This window comes from Prinia subflava, chromosome Z (genome assembly GCF_021018805.1).
Source record: "Prinia subflava isolate CZ2003 ecotype Zambia chromosome Z, Cam_Psub_1.2, whole genome shotgun sequence".
In the NCBI taxonomy this organism is placed as follows: domain Eukaryota; kingdom Metazoa; phylum Chordata; class Aves; order Passeriformes; family Cisticolidae; genus Prinia; species Prinia subflava.
In genome coordinates, this window is record NC_086283.1 from 19,347,324 (window position 1) to 19,371,431 (window position 24,108).

General features: G+C 38.6%; 1 protein-coding gene across 5 annotated transcripts in view; it reads right to left on the reverse strand.

Annotated features, from left to right (window-relative positions):
- Window positions 1-24,108, reverse strand: part of LOC134564650 (protocadherin-11 X-linked-like) — a 438,831-nt gene that overhangs the window by 368,515 nt on the left and 46,208 nt on the right. For 4 of the 5 annotated variants that reach the window (XM_063423638.1, XM_063423634.1, XM_063423636.1 and 1 more), the window contains 2 exons: window positions 6,465-6,512; window positions 839-3,325 (listed from right to left, as the gene is read on the reverse strand). In XM_063423638.1, coding sequence (XP_063279708.1) covers window positions 839-3,325; window positions 6,465-6,512 — 2,535 coding nt within the window. The remainder of the gene's footprint in view (window positions 1-838; window positions 3,326-6,464; window positions 6,513-24,108) is intronic. The other variant, XM_063423635.1, reaches the window with a different exon arrangement.

The following is a 24,108-nucleotide window of genomic DNA, read 5'->3' on the forward strand; positions in this document are numbered from 1 at the left end:
TTGTAATACTTGGAAAGAAAGAGAAGTAAACAGAAAAGTTTTATAAAACTGTTCAAAATAGGGATAAATATTAGATTCTATTTCCAGTGACTTAAAGTTTTTCTGTGGGGTCTTGAAGAATAAGGGGTACTTAAGTTCTCAATTTATTTTTAATTTTAAGCTGAGGATTCTTTAGACATTTCCTTTGTGTACTGCATTTTTAAGAAGCTAATACCTTGTTTATCAGAGAGAGAGCAAATGAGTGAGATCAATTATGCTGACGCTTCTAATTTTTCCCTAACTTTGCCTGTCAGCTGTGTCATTCCACCAGATTTAAGGGTCCTTCCAGTCTGAGAATGGCACTGAAACTCTCAGAGGAAAATCCTCGCCTGCTTCTGAGAGAACTTGAAGCAAAGCTACGCCCACATGAATTCAAGACTCCATTAATATTAAGAACCACTTATGAGCTCCTGTAAAGCTTTATTGCTTTCCACCTGGCCTAGATTGCTTGGACCCTCGAGCACAACAGGCTGGAGAGGACAGTCCCACTCTGAACCTTTCGAGCTGCTCGAGGTCCCGCAGTGAGGTGGGAAGTGCCATGCTGCCATCTGCAGTCAGGACACCACCACAGGGATCTCTGCCTGCTCGATCTCCTATCAGACGAGGCTCTTCCCCTCTCATTTTCTCCCTTACCACTCAGGAAGCATGAATTGTTTGTTTTACAAAGCCAAGATTGAATATGAACTTTCAAAGTTTTACTCTTTGCAGAAGAACTTATCTTGCAGTGCTTCGAACTGGAGTTATAGGATTGGCAAAGTAAGGAGGGAAGGAGGAAGAAAGCACCTTAAAATTCCATTACCTGTCTGGTGTGTATGGGGCCCGGGGTCTTGAAGCCTCCTTGACAGCTGCATTCAGAAACACTGTAAGGGTCCGAGCTGCTGGATGAACACTTGGAAAGTGAGTCACAGCCCACCACAAAGGTGTTATCTAGAGGCAATTCCTGAATGACGTGGTGCTTCTTGGGGGGTACAGGAGTCTCAGGCTTAATTTGAAAGGTAGGCTGCGGAGAAGCAGACTTGTAGTGCTTTGCTAAGTCTGGGCTATCAGGTTTAAATGTGGTTGGTGTGGTGGCCCAGTTATATTTTCCCATAGTCTGCTCTTCTAGCTCTACGGGAATGTCTAAAGTGCCATTTATGTGCTCGTGGCCAGGATCATCAGGCTTAGACTCTTCAATAGTCACAAAGTTGAGGAGGAGACTCTTTGGAGAGCGCTTCTTTTTCTTCTTCTTTTTCTTGATCTGTCTATTCTCTTGGTTGGGGGAAACCCATTCACCACTCTGCTTATTTTTTTGGACAACCTTGTGCCTGGGCGTCTGGCGGCATCGGATTAAAGCGGTAACAAAAATTACCAGAATAACTGTCATGGTGCCTGCAATAATGGCAATGATGATCTTGACATAATCATTGGTCTGTGGGGTTATCTCACCATCCCCAATGTTCTGGCCAACTGGAGTTTCCATGTTCCTACGCACCAACTCTTGCACGTAGGAGCTGTTGGTGACTGTCTCGTTCACAAATAAGTGCACAAGAGCTATGGTGTAAAGAGACTCCGGCTGTCCCAGGTCATTCACCTTGATCACCAGTCTGTGCAAGCCATGATCTGATGTAATTACCTTCTCTTTCAAAGTGATATTGCCTGTTAATTGGTCAATGGTAAACAAGCCCCTGGAGTTCCCACCTATGATGCTATAGCGGAGCTCTGCGTTCATTCCCGTGTCATTATCAACTGCAAAGACTTTAGTGACTACAGAACCCGGGCTGGCTGAAGTTGGGACCAATTCATAGGAATAATTAGATGAAGGAATAACAAAAACAGGCCTGTTATCGTTTACATCAACAACATTGATGGTCACTTTGGCAGTTGAGGAACGCTGCAGTCTTCCTCCATCCACTGCTTTCACCTGGAAAGTGTATGACCCCTGCTGCTCCCTATCAAAGGTAATGTTAGGTCTTATGACACCTGTAAGTGGATCTATAATGAAATTATCTCTACCATTTAAGATAGAGAGAGTGACCGCAGCGTTGTCTCCCGCATCAGCATCCGTAACTGTGATAAGCCCCACTGTGCCATACATGGGCAGATTTTCTGGCACATAGAAATTGTATTCATTATGTGTGAAAGCAGGGCTGTTATCATTCTGGTCCAGCACTGACACCGTCACGGTAGCATTGGTCTGCAAAGGTGGCATCCCATTATCCTTAGCCAGCACAGTGAAAGAGTACCTGTCTTGCTTTTCTCTGTCCAGCTTCCTCACTGCTGTCAGGATGCCTGTGCGGCGGTCCAGGTTGAAAATTGGGGGTGCATCAGAACCCAGGATGTAGCTGATCTCGGCATTCCGTCCGCTGTCAGCATCTGTAGCACTGATCTTTGTTAGCTGAGTCCCAGGAGCGTTGTTTTCAGGGATGGAAAGGCCTATGATAGGCTGTGTGAAAACTGGGGCATTGTCATTTTCATCTTTAATTTTGATCAGGAGCATTGCAGACTGGTTTAAGGGGGGCTTCCCTGAATCTGAAGCCACTATTTTGATGGCGTATTCCCGTGTAGCTTCGTAGTCTAGAAACGTGGCTGTCTCCAGGAGAAACTGATTATCAAACACTGGTTTTAGCCTGAAAGGGACATCGTGATCTGTAAAACAGGTAACTTTCCCATTCTGATCAGCATCCTTGTCCATCACTGTTATCAAAGCAATTTTTGTATTAAGGGGAGCCTTCTCAGACAAAAGCACTGTCCCATTCACTGGGTTGATGATGTACCTCGTGTCTATTGATGGGACGTTGTCATTAATATCTGTGACATTAACAGTCACCGTCGCTCTTGATGGAGTTGAGCTGCCATCGCTTGCCAAAACAGTCAGTTTGTGCACAGGAGACTCCTCCCTGTCCAGTGGCTCCCTGATGGTGATGAGGCCAGTGGTGTTATCGATGGCAAAGAGCCTTTTGGCCAGGCTGGAGATCTGATTGCTGAAATAGAAGTGTATTTGTGCATTTGAGCCCAGGTCTGCATCGGTGGCATGGAGCTGAGACACAGAGGTGCCCACGGGGGCATTTTCTGGCACACTGACTTCGATGTCATTCTCTTTGAAGACCGGGCGGTTGTCATTGACATCAGTCACCGTGACCTGCAGGATGGCAGTGCTGGACCTTGGGGGGCTCCCACCATCCTCAACTTTGATTTTCATCACATAGGTGTCCTTCTGCTCCCTATCCAGGATCTGCTGGACGATCAGTTGAGGCCACTTATCTCCCTCGGGTGTTTCGGTTATGTCAAGACCAAATACATTTTGACCCTACAAGACAGAGAAGGAACACACTTTAGATTGACAGGGTATTTAAACAGAAAAATATCACATGATTTTTCTGAAATTGTCATGGAATATATATTTATGCATACACTCTATGCAGGAATATACATTTTTATATTTATCTTTATTTTTCCAGATCTAGTTTTGTTTTAAGCTCCAGAGCCTTGAGAAAGCTTCAGAGCAAACACCACGGCAATAAACAGATACTCTAGAAAAAGGGGAAATGTGGGAGTGATGGTGATTTTTTCATCCAGATTCTCTGTTTCTAAAGAAAAGTTATTAAATTCCTGGATAGATGTAATATAGTTTCTCTGATGTATAAGTGAATGTGGAAGTGAGGAATGAGGCTAAAGTTGAGTCACTGGAGGACTTTTTCCAATATTTAATTTCAAGAAATCCAACAAAGATAAAGGAATTATTTCTCTGTTTGTAAAGCAACTCTGGACATGATCTGAAACCATTAGCATTAATAATAATAATAATAATAATAATAATAATAATACCTGAAAAACCCTCCAATATAATCACTGATAAACTGCTTGCTACATAATTTAGATATCAGATGACACAGACAAAACTATGCTCTAACAGTTCATCAGAAATATATTTAAAAACCCATTAAAACTATTCCTGTATTCATCACTATATGTTTTATATTTGTAGTGAAAGTTATAATCCCAGTAAAAAAAAGAAGACCTATTTTCATTTCAAAAATTATCACAGAACTGCGAGATCAATTTGAAAATGATCAGTATATTTCATGGGGTTTGTTGAACATCTCTGGAACTCTACCAAAATGCTACATATATCGCACAGACACAGCTTTTTTAAAAACCTAGCAGTGTTCACAAATCTGCTAAAATAAATATTGGAATCTAGAACTAAAATTTCTCTCTCTTGTGCTGTCTCTTCAGACAAACAGGAATTAAGAACAGTGTGATCATCCTCTTTCCTCATATCTTACTACTTAGAGGAATGATGTAAAGGATTTCCAGCCACATCTTCCATAAAGGCAGGGCTCGAATGTAGATAACTAATGCTGAATGCATGGGATGACCAGAAAAAAGAAGGCATAAATAAAATTGTGCACTAAATAGGAGTTTCTTTTTATGTGTAATATTTGTAATAATGAACAATTGTCAGTTCTCTGCTTACTCTTCTCCTCTTTCACCCTCACTCATGTAACTGCCATAGAATCGTAGATTGCTTGGGCTGAAAGGGACCTTAAAAATCCTCTCATTCTGACCCCCTGCCACAGGCAGGGACACCTTCCACTGGACCAGGTCCAGTTGTGTGCTAAATTGGTTTGAGACACTCCAGAGCAAAGCCAAAGAAAATGTTCCCAGTGCTCAAGGTTCCTTATTTCTCATTAGTTGCAAAAGATTTGTATTTCTTCTATCTTGCTCCCCACCACTAAGTGAATGCATATATAGCTTCTATATACTTTTGAGTGAGGCTGGACTTTTTCATTGATTTGTTTTCTCAAAGCCAGATTTTGACCCTACATAAACCATCTTTTATTTCATGGGACAGAACTATTCATCCACACATCCAAAATTACTTGCACAGCACTTGGGCCAACTTGCACAGCATTTGTGGCAACATTAAATTGCAACTGGGAGCAGTATAAAGTGAACTGGAACACATTTTGAAGTAATAAAACAAATATAGATTTGGCTTCTTTAGCAGAAGGCATGAAAATGTAAGCCCTGCAAATTGTTTCTAAATCGAGATATACATTTTGAACCAATTAGGATAAATTTTAGAATGGTAATTCCATGCTGATAGGAAGCAGAGCGTGAGTTTCCTCTTCATATTCAATCTGGCTAGCAGTTATTTGCAATAAATTTCATAATTACTAAGAAATTATAAATCATATATTCTATGTTTTAATATAGATTCCAGAGGAAAGAAAATAACAGAAGCCACAGTAAAAGCAACCTGTCAGCTCTCTTTACTTCTCTATTTGTACACAAGGTGACAGATGGGCACTGGTTAGTCTGTCATTAGATCCCACAGCTACAACAAGAACTTCATACAGAATTTGAATTCACGTGGCTGATATGTGTGTGCCCATCTCTGCTTTTCTTATCCAGTATGGGAGAGGGGTTTTTTCATCATAGCAGATGAGTTTGATATAAAATATGGTGCTTTAGCTCCCCATAACTAGCAGTGGAAGTCTAGAGAACAGAAAAGAGTCTCTCCCAAGGTCTCTTCCAAGTTCATTATTAACACTTGAATAATTTTCTATGGAAAGAAATATTATCCATGTCTATTTCTTCCTATTAATTACAGGTTTAGACATCTTTTTTAAACCACAGAAAAATTATTACAGAGAAGCAGACTTCCTCTTAACTCTAGCAAGACTATTTCACGTTCTTTAAGAGATAAGGTTTGGTGGGACATGCTGCAAATTAACAAACACATTTTCTAAGAACCCATAGTTCTCACATTCTAAACACTCAAAAAAAATTGATGAAACATTCAAGAAATATATTTTTAAGATTATAAATATCTAATTCTCTCCATTATGAGCAAAGAAATTGAGAGCTAAAATGAGAAACAGGAACAAAAACCTTCAGGATTAATTTCTTGATGTTGAAGTACATAGCTCTATCACCATTAAAAGTTCAGTGCAGTTAAAATTTTCATTAAGGTCAGATTTCTATTTGGACTGAACTGTGCCTCAGTCGTCACATTATCCCAGTGATCTGAAGGAATTGTTCACACTGGGAATCGCAAGAGTCCACTGGAAAAGCACAATAGATAATTAACAGTTATAGAATACCTTTGCCCATTAAAATGACTTGTAGAAATAATTTACTCCATTGATATATGTACCCTTACAGAAGAATGAGAGTGAGAAATAGGAGAGATTGACTTTTTAAATTTAAAAATACAATTTAAGCACTAACTATTGGAGGAAAACCAGAGTTATGCCCATCTCTAAGAGCCTGGATTAGCTTAAAGAGATTCTGACCCTGCTCACAAGATCCTTATCTGGGCAATAAGGAGCTCTGTTACCCTACCCAATTTTCATAACAGCCTTTTCCATGGATTTACACACACAGTCTCTCAAACAATGAAATTTTCCTGTTGAACACTCCCTACGGTGTATATTTACCTGGTCATTTGTAATGGATCCAAATGTCCTTTTCGGAGCTGTTTTGGGCTGTCATGTGAATAAAAAATTAGAGAGTATTTTAAAAAATGTAACATTTAGGTGGCTTCATAAATACATAATCAATGACACACAAACACATAGTGTGGTAAGCTTAGAACAGCTTCTAAGTACTACAGACAGAACTGGATGGACAAAGTGCACCAGAATTTGCACACACAGATATTGCAGCATCACAGCATTTCACCACAGGATTTTGTTAAATCTGTGGGGTATTAACTGCCTGGACATTGTTAGGAAAGACGGGAAAAGATACCAGCTTCTGATTAATGCTGATTAAGAGACATGAGACATGGTCGACAGTGTTCAAAACATCCTATGGACTTACACTTGCAGAGCAGTAAGCTGGCAGAAAGCAGGAATTGGGGAGCGGGAAGGGAAAGAACTTTATGCTAAATAATGCTACAAACCCAGCTGCTTGTAATACAAATACTCAAACTGAGAGGGACTACCAGTGATTATTCCTTAAAACACACAAATTACGTAATTGTGTGTAACAAGTATTCACTGTTAGCTGACAAAGGGTAGATCAACGCTGTCGTCAGTCTTCATTCAAAAGAGGAGTCTGGACCTCCGGGGAAAGCCACGGGAGCAAAGACAGCGCATTGTTTTGTGGCTACAGCTTCACCCTACACTTATTGTCACTACTTCAGGCACTGCAAATGGCAAACACATCTCGTGGTGTCCTTGGTTCAACTGAATCTCAAACAGAAGTCAAGGGCCACGCACAGCTCAAACTTTTACTAATATTCTGCAGAAACTCATTCCAACGACTATTGCAACAAGCTAGAAGTACACATTTATTGCAGGTTAGCAATCGTCTTTAAAGAAAAAAAGAAGGGAGAGGAAAAATACTGAAATACTGGTTTCTCATCACAAAGTAAATCAGTAATTCATTAAATATTTACTTAAATAAAAACCTTTTGCTGAAATGTAGTTTTGAGTCAAAAGGACCCCTAAAATCTGTTCAGAAAGTCAAGAAAATGATGCATGATTGCTAAATGCTGGTTATTTCACATGGAACAACACAGAAAATCTTTGCAGGTCTTCTGCAGAATTGCAAGATGGGTCCAAGACACTTTTTTCTTGCCTGTTTTTGCCAAGACATATGGAATTGTTCTGTGACTGTGCTGTCTATCAGCAGAGAAGAGAGTACAGCAGCACAACTTCAGTTCTCAATGCAGAAAAAACAGACCACAGTTTGGACGGTGGACAACTTTTTCTATAAAAGCTGAAAATTAAGCTTGCATTTTTCTTTCAAAAGGCGATACTTTGGATGTGAAATTGTGAATTGGCAAAGCCAAGTTAATGTCTTAAACACAAAATATTCCACATGGTAGGCAATAGTGGATTTATGTGTCTATAATGGGTGCATACGAATGCACTCAGATCCAAACTACCCTAAGTGGTGTAGCTCTAATAAACGTCCCTTGTCTGCTATTGCTCACCCAGTGTGCGATTTGCTGTCCATGCATTCTAGAAAATTACCATTTGTTGGACAGCTGTCCTGCCTAAAGACACCACAGTCACTCCTCTCATGACATCCCACAGCCTAAAACCCAAGGTTACTGGAAATAAGTGTCATTAGTACCAGCAGTTAACTTATGAACTGAGTGGCAGAACTTCAAAGGAGGAGAAAAATAGCATTTTTCTTTTTCTTTTTTACCTTACATATTTAAAAGGTAAGAATTTTTTATAATGCACACCTCAGCAGATGCAGAGTTGCTCACAGATTTGAAACACTCTCTTTGTCAAAGCAATGCAGCCTTTTAATTTGTAGGCCAAGATTCTTAAGACTTTTGTTCAATTTATGGTTTTCTGTCAGTGTCATGCACTGTTTCCATTGGTTTCCTTTGATGCAAGAAAAAAAGTTTAGCTTGGAATAAACTGAACTTTCAGGTTCAGAACCACAGTAAAAATACGACTTGGATGCATCCAATTATGCATAAACCAAAAGTGCATTTTCTGCATTCAGAATCCTCATTAGCTCCATTCCTATGTAACAGTTGAGGGCATCATATTATTAGCAATGTCTACACCATAACTTGCTACTTTTCCACCTCAAATGTAAGATCTCCTACAAATGGAAATCACAGCCAAAATTTCCTCTCCATACACACAATCATACACAAAACTGCTCTTGTCCTATGAAACAAGAGCAAGCACAACACTGTGGATGGGGTCAATAGAACACAAGGATAATAATGAGCCATTTTGTGCTGGAAAAGAACAATAAAAAGTTCAACATGGAATGAAGGAGAGGACAATCATGAATTTAATACTAATTTTCTGAACAAGTAAAGGAAAAAAAAAAAAAGAAGGCTAGCGGGTTTACCAAAACAGGAAATTACTTTCTTGAAAATATAAATTTAATGTTACTATTTCAAAACTTAATCAGTCCTAAGAATTGCATTGCTGGAGTCTCTTTAAAATTTGGTCCCTTCTTTGAGGAGTCTTTTTCAATCTTGTGATGTTCTAAACATTGTCTATTTTATTTTCTAAGATAGGTAGATACAGATGTGTTTTTTCTGGGATGGAATGTTCTTGGCATTCAGTATTCAGAACATGCTTATTAGACACTCTCACCCCCCTTGAGGAGAAACAATTAGGGACAGTGAATACTGTATTTTTGATTTATTTACTTCTTTTGCTTCCCTATGTTCTTCAGTCTACACGTCAAGCGAGCCTGTAACTCCCTAACTTAAAAGCGTTAATATATTTAACCACCAGTTTTACAAGGGAGAGAGCAGGAAGAGCTGAAAATTTGCAACCCACATGAACTTCACATTTTCAAGACTGCACCAGGTTTCATGAATAAAAAGAGAGTTCTCTTTCCATAGTACATAGCTGGCCCTTGAAATGTTCTGAGTTGCGTTGTTTGCGGGTTCTCAAATATAATTTATCTATTCAAACATGGATACAATTAAAAAACAAAAACAAAACAAACAAAAATGAGGGAAAAAAAGGAAAATCTATAACAAAACAGAAACCTGAATTTTTTATTTTAATAGAAATTCACTTCATCCACCTCTACAAACTAGGATGGGAATAATGGTGAACCTGCATTGCTGCATTAACAAGACACAAAATTACCAAGAAACTCCTTGCAAGGAACTGGGCCATTGCTTGAGTGGTCTTTAACAATGCACTGCAGACAACAATTATACATTTCAGAAAAATATGCAGCTGCCCCACAAAACAGTAAGGAATTTATTTTCACAGTAATGCTGTATGCTGTATAAATAGTTGTAGAATAACTGAAGATGGGAAATTGAAGTACAGAGACTTTTTATCAATTGTCCATAGTTTGTATCTGGTCTGAAGAAGGCAGCCACTTCTGAGTTACTAATCACGTTTAAAATTAAACTTCAGAATTTTAAACTTTAGAAACTAACTATTAGAATGCAACTTTAGGAGCTAAACTTTAGAATTGTAAACTTCAAGCAAAGTGCTTTCATTTCAAGACACTTTGACCAAAACAAGGGAGGTGAACTGCTACAGGTAACAACCAGAGAGCCAACCTCCCCTCTGAATCTCCTCCATTATAGTTGTTCAGAAATATTCACAGACATCCGACTGAACAAAAAGCTACATTTTCAACACCCTGAGGATATTCAGATTAAGGTATTAAACATGTTTGAGCTTTGCTCTGAATTCCCATGATAAAGCTCTAGACACCTGACTTGCCTTTCAGTATGTTTTTGCCTTTGGAGTCTCACTATAGATATGCAATGAAAGAAAAAAAAATTAGGATTTATATCAGGCAACAATACACCCAACAAGTGCATTTTGATATTTGCATTATACAAGGTGACAGTTACATATTTGCTCTATTTCCTGGTTGAGAACAGGCACAGAACCAAGGATGTACGAGAAAGAGAAATAAATGAGTACAAGTCTCCGATGTAGCGCTGTGCCTTTGGAGGGAAGCACTGACAATTCTGTACAGCTGCTCAGAACAGCTCCTAAATCACAACCTCATTTTGCCTCGACAGCCAAAGGCGGCGTCTGAGCTCCCAGTGGCACATTTGGAGCTCGGGGTGAGTGCTGCCAGGTGCTGGTGAGGGGTGAACCTGCTGTGCCCTGCCGCTCACAATCTGCTTGTGAGCACATCAGCACTGCCAGGCAGGAGGGGATTAAACCTGGCAGGCACTTGCACACCAGGAAATACAAACAACCCAGACAATTCCAAAAATTCCTTTCCCCTAAAGCAGGGGCTGTGCAGCATCCCCAGCTCACAGAGATTTCAGTGGAGACTGGGGGTAATGGATACATGTGGATTTGGTTTGTAGTGAATGGGGAAAAAAAATATGAAATAGACTGGAATCCTTGTGCTTTGCTGCGCATCAACATCCATGAAATATGTATAGTTATTATTTCATTCCCTCCTATACACACACGCCCACAAAAATTCAGTGTGTATGATGTCTTTAAACGCATGGCACCTTCATTAAGAAAAATCCATATTCTAACCTCTCATGCTGCAGCTTTTCCATCAAGTTGTTTAGCAAGATTGTCTTCTTTGACCTAACACCCTTCTAAAGCTCAAGTTCAGCTGGGAGCATAATCATTGTATCTTCCCTTTATGCTTACACTTGTAGGAAAAAAATGCTGACAAAATTTCCATCTGAATAGCAGGAGCATCTCTCACACACACGTGGAAACTCAAGGAAATTCTTTCCTGTGCAGGGACAGCACTTCAGTGTCCGTGTGTCACTGTTTTATGAATGTTGATTAGAAAATCCACAGCCTTAACGCAGAAAATTCACAACCCATCTGGTCAAAACCCATCTGGGCAGGATGAGGAAAAAATCTCTACCAGAAAAGAGTTTACATCCACCACTTGGAACAGATTTCCCCCAGCTTCCACAAACAGGCTTTAGGAATTCTAGACCTGTCGCAACTACTGCAGAAATGACCTGATCATAAGCCTCTCTCAAGGCCTCCCCTCTGCAGGGTTTTGTAAAAATCAAAATAAGAAAGAGTGTGTGCGTGTGACATTTAACTGCCACAGGATCAGTTTTGCTTTTGAAAGAAATAAAGCTATACTTTTTCAAGGAATGAAAACTTATCCTTTTTTTATTACTCTCAGAAAATAACAGTGAGACTCCCATATTAAACTGTAAAAGTATGTGACGTATGCAAGTGCAAGATGCCATTTCACTGCACATGTGAAGATAACAAATAATACTGCAATTTCAGAGAAATAAATGGGTGATGGTGGCTGAGAAGAAATACAGAGCGGCACTACTAAAAACAGTTCCAGAGACACTGAATTCTAAAACTCAGTAAATGAAAGTCTTTTCACCATACTGATCAAGGAGGGTAGGGGATAAACCAAAAATGTATTTTCCGGTGCTGGATTTCTCAGGAACTTGACTTCTCCCTCCTCCAGTGTTACTGACTCCTATTTATCTGACTCACTAGAACAAGAGCAAGATAAAAAAGAAGAAAGATTTCCTTACTGTAAGGCAGCAACTTGAGTCTGAAAGTCAATTTTGAAAAGAAATCTCTTGCTACCTGTGTGTATTGAAAGTTCTAGCAAATAAATTGTCCTGACTTTCCAGTTAATGAGTTATATTCTGAGAAAATGCTTCCCTGTGAGTTTGGGATCAAAAAATCATATAAGTGTATTTGATTTATACTTCAATATATAGTTTTACTCAAGAATATATTCCTTTCTAAAAAACAAAAATAAAACTCCAATTCCACTCTAATTGAATGCACTTGAGCTATTTCTCGGTCTTAAAATCAGAGATGGAATTGATATAACTGATTTGCAAGAAAGAAAATAAATTTAAGAATACTAGAATGGCATGTTTAGAAGAGAAATACCAGGCACTCATCCGTCCATTCCAGCTTTTCTGCTCAGTTTTTTGTTCGTTGTTTATATTCCCTAATAGCAGTTTAGTCATGAATATACACTAAAAATTATGGCTAATGGACAGGGATTTTATTTTTCCTCCAAAAGGGAAAAAATAAAAGTCAAAGAAAACCATAAGACTACAGAACACAATAAGCCAATATTTAAGCGTGAAGAGCACCAGCTTCAGAAGGCAAATACAATATCCATCTCCTGTTGCAGAGCTCTAGATTAGTCTCACCAGGTAACGTGAAACCTCCAGTAAATTGTAAACTGAGACAAACCCTCCCACAATTCATGGGAAAAGAAGCAGAGGGTGGTGAATGTTAGGAGTAAGGTGAGTGATGGAGAGTGGTGTATCTCCACAGCAAGGTTAATGCCAGAATAAATAACACAGCTCAGGAGTTATTTAGCAATGTGACCGCCCTCTCACGAAGTGTGCTATGCCAGAAAAAGCAAATTAAACAAAGGTAGGTGAAGCCATTTCTGCCCAGTAATTACGCCTATAACCCAAGTTAAAGGGAAAACCCAAGCTTTCCCAGGTCTGAGCCCACACAAAGTACTTTCCTGAGGTTAATTCAATCACTGTCCTAAAACAGATGTTCCCAGATAACAGCTCACATATTGTTTGCGGTGCAATAAAGCTCCTTAATAGGCACACACAGAAACTGGACCTGAGGCCTCTTCCTCAGTGAATAACACCAACTGCTTTGGGGCAGCTGCCACAATTCCAGCCAAGAAGGTGTCAGGGTGGTAAACTAGAACTGAAAACTTTCCCCAGACCCCTCCCAGCTGCTCCTCTCTGATAATAACCTCAGGTTAAACACCCAGCACAGTGCCCAGAGAATCCATCGTGGTCTAAGACACTTTGCTAGCAAGGACAGCATCTCTCAGCCACACATCCTAGGAAAAGGGAGGAGCACTCTCTGGGAATGATAAGAGGTTCTGAATAAATAATTCAATGTTAAGCTTAGCCTTCATATTCAAAAAACATTATGTAAATGAGTGATTCTACCAAACCAAAACTGTTAAAATATTTCATCCTGAAATGCAGCAAAAATGTATTAACTTATGTCTATCATCTGGGAAAATGACCATGAAAAATAAAGCACAGCTCAAACAATTTAACTTAAACAGTTTTTAAACAATTTTTAACTTAGATGCAAAGATTTTGTCTATACCTTGATTTATCCCCTTAATTATTTTCTGTTTCTTTATCTTAGAGAGTTTGGCATATTGTTAGGATTTTTGCATATTAAGGTATTAAGCGATGGACAATAATTCAATTTTTTTATGTTGGTGAAGCAGTCAACTCAACAAACAGTTGATTCTGAATTCAAAGATTTAGTTGGGCACGTTACTATTTTTAAAACATGCCTAAGATGTTCTACCAAATACTACAACTGTCATTATTCATCAGGTTCATAGACACTGAAAGAACACAAAACAAGTACTCTCCAAGACAGGATTGAGTCAATTTGCTCACAGAAATCTGCAGGACTGCTCTCTGCAGCAAAACAGGTTTCAGTTGTTACATGGATTCAAAACAGAGCACTATCTTCAAATCCTAAGGTGACACTATAAAACTAAATTTTTTATGCGTTCTACCTACAGAGTCGAAGCTCTGCTTCCACACTCAATTAACTTTACTGGTAACATAAGAAGAGGCCTACTGTGGTTATATGTGGAAGTACCCATTGTGAAATGTAAAATTAAGTGAAATCTGTTTTGAAATCCAGCATTATGGCTTTTAACAGAACAGCAAACCTAAACTAAATTAGGGAAAGTGAGAATGACAGCTGAAGCCATGGAGCTTCCAAGAGGGCTAAGCATTATTAAAGTTTTTCCTTATTATGCTCTTAGGCACAATCTGATTAGTTCCAACAGCTGCCCAGCAGGAAAAGCCAAGCCATCATTCCACAGGAATACTCAGAGTAAAGCACCTTTAGCTTTCAGTGATGCCAGATTCAGGTAGCAGACAGCACTGCAGCATCAACTCTTGCCACCTGATTTACAGTGATGCTCAGTATTTTCAAATTCAAATCAAAGGCTGATCTCCTGATCAGCATAATATAAGCTACTAAAACGTTTCCTGATGGATAAACTTGCTCCACTCACAGTATACAAAGGGGGGAAAAAAAGGGAATAAATGTGCATAAATGTTATTCAAGTCTTTGTTAGAGGTAATGAGTAATAAAAAAGGATTTTTCTTTGCTACTTTGCTTGTGAAACTCAGTAGCCTGAAGCATATGCTGTGCTGTGACAAATGTACCATTGAACTTTAAAACAATACTCAAAATATCTTCTGAAAGACTTCAACTCTGTTTGCAGGAACTCTCATAGCATTATCAAATTTTAGACTCAAATTTTAGAATTTAAAATTTTTACAAAATAGGTACAAAATGCCACTGGAAAAACTGCATATATGAGGAAAAAAAACCAAACAAAAACTAGGTAAGAATATTAGAATCAGCACTGCTGGGCAAGAAATCTGTAAGCCTCAAACTGGCAGAAGCTCAGGAGCAGCTTGGAAAGATATTCTGGTGATTTCCAAGCATCTGATATCAAATGTTAAAGAGAGATACAAGATCAGAGGAAATTAATTTCTATCCTACCAGGCCATACTTAGGTCAGGCCCAGAAATCAGTGCCTGCCCCTCTTCTTCCCCCTGTGAGGAACCTGCAGACTTTGGAAACAGAGACAAGCAAAGACTGAGAAGACCAAAGTCCAGCTCAGATGAGAAGGTGATAAATGAAGGTGATAAAGTCTTAACATAATGCACTTCAAAACCCAAATAATAAAAACATCAGAAGCAGATATTAAAACACACACACACTAACAGGTTTTTCGCTTTACCTTTGCCAAAAGTCCACTTAGACACTGCCCTTCATTGCCAAGAGCTCTGGATGACGTTGGCAGGTGAAGGTTTGAATTATTCAAAACAAACGTTTTTTTATAAGAGAGCAGCTGAACTACCTTAGGATTTAAACATAAGCATTAACATACAATCTTATAAAGAAGCAGGTAATCTGGAAATATCAAGGAACTCATTGAAGTTCTGGTATTGTATGCGAATAGTAAGTATCTTGGATATTCATCATGGACAAATACTTCATTTATATAAAACAATAAAAAGTGTGAAACCACTTATTGTCAAACAGTAACAGATCATAAGAAAGTTCTGTCAGGATTTTAGGCTCTATTTTTAAGACTGACTTTCAAATTATGGTATTCACAATATTTCTTGGCTTTCCCAACAAATGCCAATTCACAAAAAAGTCGTATATAAGTGCCAGAGTCGTATTTTTGATATTAGATGGGAAAGAGGATGAGGAAAAAAAAATAGACGTTACTCCTTTGTTTATACCTTTAAATCTGCTGCAAAAAATTATCTTGAAAAACCCCTAATGGAAATGAGGATGAAAATTGTGGCTGGGGTTAAAATGATGAGGAAAATGTATTCTCCCAATAAAAAAGGCATATAATACCCCAGTCTGAAAAGCACAGAGGAATATCCTGACTGAAAAGAAAAAGAAGAAAGAAAAAAAGAAAAAAGGGAAGAAAAAACCCCTGCCCCAAAAACAACAACAAAAAACAAAAAAACAAAAAACAAAAAACAAACAAGAAAAAACCCCAAAAACAAAACAAAAAAAACCAACAACAACAACAACCAAAAAAAAAAAAAACAAAAAAACAAAAAAAAAACAAACAAAAACAAAAAACACCAAAAAAAAAAAAAAAAAAAAAACACCACCAAAACAACAACACACCAACACACCACAAAATGTCCATTTGCTTGAAAAAATAGAGAAAAAACCCTACAATTATTTGACTTTGGAACATCAGCAAAAGAATACATCACATTAATAGAGCCAGCAATTACAGCACAATGAGAGAAAAATGTATTTCAATACTGAGAGCTGATGACTCAGAACTCATTTCTTTTAGCAACGTTTCTTTTTGTTTCTTCAGAATTGTCTGAAATAGTCTTTGTTACGTGTCCCAGCTTCAAAAGCTCTACGGGATTAAAGTGTTCAGACCAATTATGTTTCTGGGTTAGAGAATATAAATTATTTTGCAATACACCTTTCTTTCAGGAACAAAAATAACTGTACTAATGCAGTCAAGCACCCTGAACCATAGCTGACACTTGATTTAAATATATTCTTCGATAGCTCTTTCTTCTTAAATGGAAGGAAAGTATTCTATACAGTGTGTCTGGGGGAAAACTGGTTAGGATATTTAAATCTGTTTTACTAAAATCCAATATTAGAAAGATAAAAGTAAAATTAAAAACAAGAACACATCATTATTACAAAAGCTACTTGAATATTTTAGTTGTGTATTTTATGACAACTTAAACCAGGAAAAACTAAAACTACTTCTCTTATTTTCAATACATATCCTAAAAATTGGAAATCTTCAAATCTTCATCCCATCTGGATGGGAAGAAAAGTGAGTCTTAGAAAAGTGGGATGAAAAGTGAGTCTTAGAAAAGTGAGTTGGAGAAAAGAAAAATCTTTTGCAAGTAATATTCACCTTTTATTTTTCTTTTCTTTACTCAACTTTTTGAAAATAGCAGAATTTTTTGATAAACTCATAAGTACTCATGAAAAAAAGACAGCTATTCCTTAATAACCTGGAATTTTTAATGAGCAGAATAATATTAGAATCCGCTGGAAATCTAATTCAAGGCTTCTCATGACTGCCATCCAAAATACAAGTAAGCCATGTATTGATGCATCCATTACAATAAGCAAAGGAAGCAGAAAAAATTAATCCTTGCAAAGTTATTCTGAAATAAGAACTACACTGGATCCAGAGAACTTTTACAGTATGTGCAGCAACCATTAGCTGATACTCTTGCAGAACTTATGATAATTGTTTTTAATTTGTTCGAAAATAATGGTCTTTAAAATGTTTCATGCTTGGATGGTGACAGCTATTGCTGACTTTCAACTACAAAAATTACCAAAAAACAGTTAAAATGCTGTTGGATACAAGGTGAGCACTATATTGAGCAGATGCACTAACGTAATTTCAAAGTAAACGGTCTGAAATTCAGACACCTGTGTCAGGTCATTCTTCAAAGATAAAACAAGAGCCAAAGAGAGGTATCTCTATTCACACTGAATATGTAAAAATAATGTTCCAACACCACAGCAATACTGTTATGGCATTTGGAAAAGGCTCCTACCTCTTTCTTTTGTGATGTACAAAAATATGACTCCTTCAAAATATGGTCAATTTTGAGAGAGTAGGAAAAATTAAGGGTGCAGCATAACCTGTCCTGGGTGCACATTTATCACCTTTATACTTTAACCAAAGTATAATTTCATTTATTTTAGTGCTTTTTGGGGTTTATCAGTGATGAGAAAGACAGATCATGTAATTGGCAACTTCTTACAAACGGCACAATTGTTTTCCTGATGGCTGTTGGGAAAATGTTCCTTTCTCTGAGCTGCCATATACATGGGCTGTGTAAACAAACCCTGAGCCTTCTGTGCTCAGAAAGCATCCCCACATCTGTGCTAAAACTGATCTGTCCAGACATCAGCAAACGATAATGTTCAGCTAAGACAGATGAAGTGCAGCTCTCCGTTTGACAGATTCGTGCCTTGCAGCTCGGGTCTATCATCCTCCCCACTCAGAAACATGCTAAGTTATATATTATTGTTCCGTGACAGCTCGTGTGAAAATCAGAGCCTGGAATGCAGAAAGAGACACCAACTTGTCCCTCACCCTAACTCACTGAACTTGCTGTGCCTGGAGCGAGACTTTCTCCTCCAGTCCTCACTCAATCCCCAAAGGGACGTCAGGATAACGGGAGCTGACAGTTTTACAGCAATAGTGCCATAAACCACCCTAAAGGAGCCTTGTATCAACCAACAAGAGGCAATTACCTTGACTCCTGACTCACTACCACCAGTCAGGAGCTGAGTTTTTTCTCCTCACAGACACCAAGTCACAGCTGCAGGAATGCAAATCATCTGGTTTTCCCTTTTAAAGCTCAGACCCAGTGACTTTTTCAAAATAATGTTCACAGATGACCACTTGTCTGTCCAGATCTCTCTGGACAAATTACTACTGAGCACTATTTTTATTCTAGCACAAAATCTTCTCTAAAGAATCATATACTTTTGGTATTTTGGATTGCAAGAAAAATGAGCAAATGGGGTGGAAAAAGGAAGATTTTCAGCGAGAGCATAAAATAATGAAAATAGACTTATTTTGTAAAGGTGATGTAAAAACTTCAGATGGTAATTAAGGAAATCTCAGGGAAAAAGCACACAGGGGGAACCATCCATGGAAAAAAACCTGGAGATGTGTTAACTTTAACCAAAACACTGAATTTCTATCAGGAAATGAAAAGGGGGTTAGATGTTTTGGGTCTGACCTATTCCCCCACTGTGGACTTAGGACAAAAGTACTTGGCGTCCCTCAAAAGACAGCCTATCTGTCCTAAAAAAATGCCTCTTTTAAAGGGCAGCTAAATATTACCTTAGAAAGACATTATGTCCAACTCTCCCTATTTATTAAATTACAGGTACTAGAGAGTGACCTTAGAGCTTGTCTGGAGCTCAACTCCAAAGCAAAAAAACTTCCTAAATCTATTTTTGAGCTCCCGAAATCCATTAACTTTCCTTTCCATGCTGGCACACAAAATGGGAAAGAGGAAACAGTACTGAGCCACAAAAATCTGCAGTTTAATCCACCTGAGACATCCCAGTGATGGTGAAGTCAGCCTGGTCTGCAAAGTTGTGCTGGAGGAGGCCATGGAGTCACAGAGTGGGTGGGGTGAGAAGGGACCTCTGGAGATGGTCTGGTCCAACCCCTCTGCTAAAGCAGCTGCACATCATCACATCAGGTGGGGCTTGACTTTTTCCAGAGGACTGTGAAGCAAGAAAAACATACTATCCCCCTCTCTAAGCAGAAACTCAAAATTTTGGTCTAAGCTACAGGACAGTGAGAAGGAAAAGAAACCCACGATAATCAAACAAACAAACAACCCAAAACCTCAACATTAAGCATTCTATCTTGTTTTTTCTCTGCACTGAACCCTACAGGTGCAGCATTAAAACATAAACAGACCAGGGAAAGGTTGTTGGCCTCCTAAACTGTTAGAACTTTTGACTTTCACATTTGTATCCCTGCTTACAACAGGATTATCAACATTAATACAACTTTCTGATACACATTTAACTACAAATCGTCTCAGTCTACAATTCTAACTACCTTAATAGATTTATTTCTACATAAAACACATCTTCCACTCTTCATCCTGACAGTGATATGATTTATTTGATCCAACGCTGCTGTGAGGCTCAGAAATAACCAGTTGCAAATGTGAAATATGATGCTTGAAGTATGATGAAGAACTGTGATTTCCATCTTCCATGGGTCATGGACTTGACAAACTGTATCAGAAAGAAGGGGATATCTTCTATTGAAAGGCATCACAAAGATGATCTAGAGCAGCGAGATGAAACTCTCCTCATCAGAGGGAAGACTGACGTGTTGTGAGCCTGAGCAGGAATCTATTTTGGCAGATTACAGAGGTATGAACTGACAGCTACAAAGAGATTATTATATTATTCTAGAAGGGATGCACCAGCTGCTTCTGATAGGTAAATAGAGCAAAATTACTGTAACAGGTAAAAGTAATGGAACTAGAACAGTAATACCAATCTAATTTCCCCCAAACCGTAAAGGATTAAAGGCAAAAAATATTAGCACACAGGATCACCTCACAGAAGGAAATGCTCTTTTCCTGTTGCACCTCTGCAACTTCTACTATACATGGTATACCTAGCTGACGAGAAATGCAAAGCAATCAAGTAAAAAAATATTTTTTAAAACACGCACTTATGTGAATCCTTTTCTATTCAAAAACTGTTCTGAACCAGCTCACCTTTTTAACGTTTAAGAGAACAAAGAAATGCTTCACACTAAAATCTTTGCAGTCAAAGCAAAGTCTATGACACCTATAAATATTAAATGTATTAATCAAGTTATACTAAATATCAGCTTGCCTTGAGCTAAAATGTAAGTGTGCTGGAACAGTGTAATCAAAAACAGCAAGTTGGTATTTATGGCACCATGGTGGCACTGCCTGACACAATGCAGATTTTATGTCAGTCTGTAAACAATGGAACTGCCCTGAAGAGGTGAACAAAGCCCTGTAGGCTGGGCTGCCCCCGGGTTAAACCAGAATATTAGTATTTGCAGATTCATCCCCAATCAGAAATCACTGTTTATTAAGGTTTCAATGCACGATTTGTTCCTGCATCCTACTGTTTTCACATACTACTTCTATTTATGAATGCCCAGCTCCTTTTCCCTATCATTTCCCATTTATACTTAAAGTAGTTGTCTCAACTGAGACAAAAATGGCTGGGTTTCCATCTGGCCATGTATTTCTTGTCTTAGCTGCACCTACCAGCTCCCACCATCAGTGTTCTGCCATCCTCTTCCCCAAACCCGCTATTTCTCATTCTAAATGAATTTTCTTTTATTGTTAAATAATATCTAAGTTCTCCCTCCTCCCCTCCTTCACAGCAAACACTGTTTATCATGTGAAACCTTAATGTCGCTCTGTCTATGGTCACCTTGGGGCATCTCAGCAGAGAAACACAATCTTTTATAATGCCATGCACAGCAGCTTTGGGAAACAGCAAGAAGCTCTGCGTGACTGTCTCATCTTTTCTATTAACAGCAAAACTGTTGCCTTTTTAGAGTTCATGTATTTCAAACAGGGTTGGGAAAGTCAGAGACCCAGAAAGTTTTGAGGATGCAGTACCATGAATCAGTTACGTATAAAGAAGTTATTTTCTATTCAGGCATATCTTGATAAAATGCAGGCAGGCAAAATATATCAGAGCATTAATCAGCACGGTAATTAAAGCACTGTCTTGTTTTAAGTAAATCAAATCCTGCTTTACAAAGCTTCCAGTGAATCCAAAATACAAGAATATAATTTCTTACAAAGTTTTGCTTTCTACTGTTTTAAGGGGTTTTAATAGGAGACAGGATATTAAAAAAATAGAAAAAGCATTTATTTTAAAGACTTGATCATCTCCAATCTAGTTTGCAAAAGAAATTAAATGCACAAATTATATGCAATTTTTTCCACTGCCTGTGAGAAGGGCAGTAAGGTAAGTTTGTCACAACTTTGTTGTGACAAAGCGAGGAAATATTCTAAAACATGACTGTTACCTTCCCAAGGAGCTACAGAGGTGCTGAAAAAGTGTTAAATACCTATAAACAACTCAGCTGAGTTGGTAGTGAGAAATTCCCTCTTTTTTAGAATTTGTTATGGACTGAGTCTGTTTCTACCTATATTCTGGCAAAATAGGCCTGGCTTCACACAGGCAATAAGCAAATCTTGGCTAAATTTGTTTCAAAAGTGAGCTATAACTGAAAAGTTTTCTCTTCATTTCACAATTTATCAATTTTTGATTACTTGCTGTCCAAAATATAGACCAATACATTTCACTCTGTCACTGCACATACACTAAAGTACCAGCTTTTCTGCTTGTATGAAGTGATTTCCACATGTTATCATCCCCCACTTCTCTGCCACCTCCAAGTTGCCCTTCCCACCCATTTCATATCAGGTTCTACCCAAAATTCCCCCCAGTGCCACGTCAGCCTTGCTGGACCCATCCTGCTCAGAGGGCACAGCAGTTTCCTGAACTGCAGTCCCCCCATGTTTCTGCTTGCTGCTTATAAAGGGAAGGAAAAAGCTCAACACTACCAGGAGCCAGCAGATCTCAGCACCTTCAGAGGACACACCAAAAACCAGAGCAGGAAGATGCACACAAAGCACATTTGGGGAGGGAAGGCAAGTGACAGCAGCATCACCCTGGTGAGTCTGTCACCCTCCCCTCTGGTATTTCAGCATCACCCACTCTTCCTTTCCTTCTTTACCTCCTCAGTCTTCCCCACTAATGTATCTTCGTATATCACAAAACCCAGAATGGCTTGGGTTGGAAGGGACCTTAAAAATCATCTGGTTCCACTCCTGCCATGGCAAGGACACCTTCCACTGTCCCAGGTTGCTCCAAGCCCTGTCCAACCTGGCCTTGGACACTTCCAGGGATCCAGGGGCAGACACAGCTACTCAGAACAACCTGTGCCAGGGCCTCCCCACCCTCACAGGGAAGGATTTCTTTCCAATATCCAATTTAAACCTACTTTCTGTCAGAACAAAGCCTTTCCCCCTTGTCCTGTTTTTCCAGGCCTTCTCCAAAGTCTTTCTTGCAGCCCCTTCAGGTCTCAATAAGGTCACTCTGGAGGCATTTTTCTCCACGCTGAAGAATCTCAATTCTTTCAGCCTTTCCTCATAGGAAAGGTGCTTAATCCCTCTAATTATCTTCCTGGACCTCTGCTGCTGTAGGAAATACAGGCTATATTTCCTGCCTGCTCACCATAATTCTTTATTTCTACTGTTTGTTTGTTTTATTTTTTAAATCCATTTTATTATTATTTTTGATATTAACATTCTGAAAATTACCAGTAGAATAACATCTGGAAATACTATTCCAAATGGTGTCTGGCTGTCAGAATTATTTTGGTTTTTACAGATAATTTCCAAAGTATGTGAAATTGCTGGCTCATTTAAAGGCAGTAGATCCATAACTCAAAAAAACCCCACCTGACCAACAGGCGTTCAAGGGAAAAATGCAATTAATTCTTTCAGAAGATCTGCCTACAAGGCTGTGATTTCACAAATTATTTTGTTTGCAGCACATGTAGCACAAGATTTCAGAACTTCTAGTCCATACCAAGGTATGTTCAACCTCACCACCTTTCTTTCCTTTATGTGGCAAAAGCAGCTTTTCAGAGACACTTGAACAAACATGTAACTCATTCTTTTTTTATTTATTATTTTCTCCCTAATTAAAAACTAAATAATTTTATATTTAAAAGTTATTTGCACATTTCTTGGTGAAAAACCTCTGAGGCAGACCCTCTCCCCTTTCACTGCATCCCCAGCCAAAGCCTTGGGCAGAGCTGCAGGCTGGATTTCAGATGAGGTCCCACTCGTGTGGCACAAATGTGTCCTCACTCTGCTGATCAGGTACATTCTCTCTCTGAATGTACAGGCCAAAATAAGCTCACCAAACAAGACTGCTATTGTTGTGATCTGAACAGTTGCTCATCAGGTCCAGGGACTTCTGATTTTGCCATTTTCTACAGTTTTCCTTTTCCTACAATAACAGCACTTTTCTCTCCGATAACTCACATTTCTCTGTTCAGACCGGGTACTATTTTGTCTCATTTTGTGTGTAACCCTGGCTTATTCATTATTTTCTACTCCTGCTGTTATTTATTTAACGTGCTGTTATTCATTCCCCAAAATCTCATTTATTATGCCACTAAAGAATACTCTGTCCTACTGGATGGTTCATCTTAGCTAGCTAAGAAAACCCTAAACAAAACCCATACATGTAGATATACCTGCTCTCCTATAACCTAGGAAAAGTTTTAAAGAGCTTACTACAAGGACTTCAAACATTATAGGAAGTTCTTGGAAAATTTTAAGTTCCTTGGCTGCACTGAGAGCAGACAGACATGTGTGGAATCTCTTTTTTTTTTTTTTTTTTTTTTTTTTTTTTTTTTTTTTTTTTGATAGCTAGCCAGAAATGCCTCCCAGTGGGATGCAGTTTCCTGAAAGAGATTTTTATGTCTTTGTCACTCCTTAGCACCCACACTGCCACA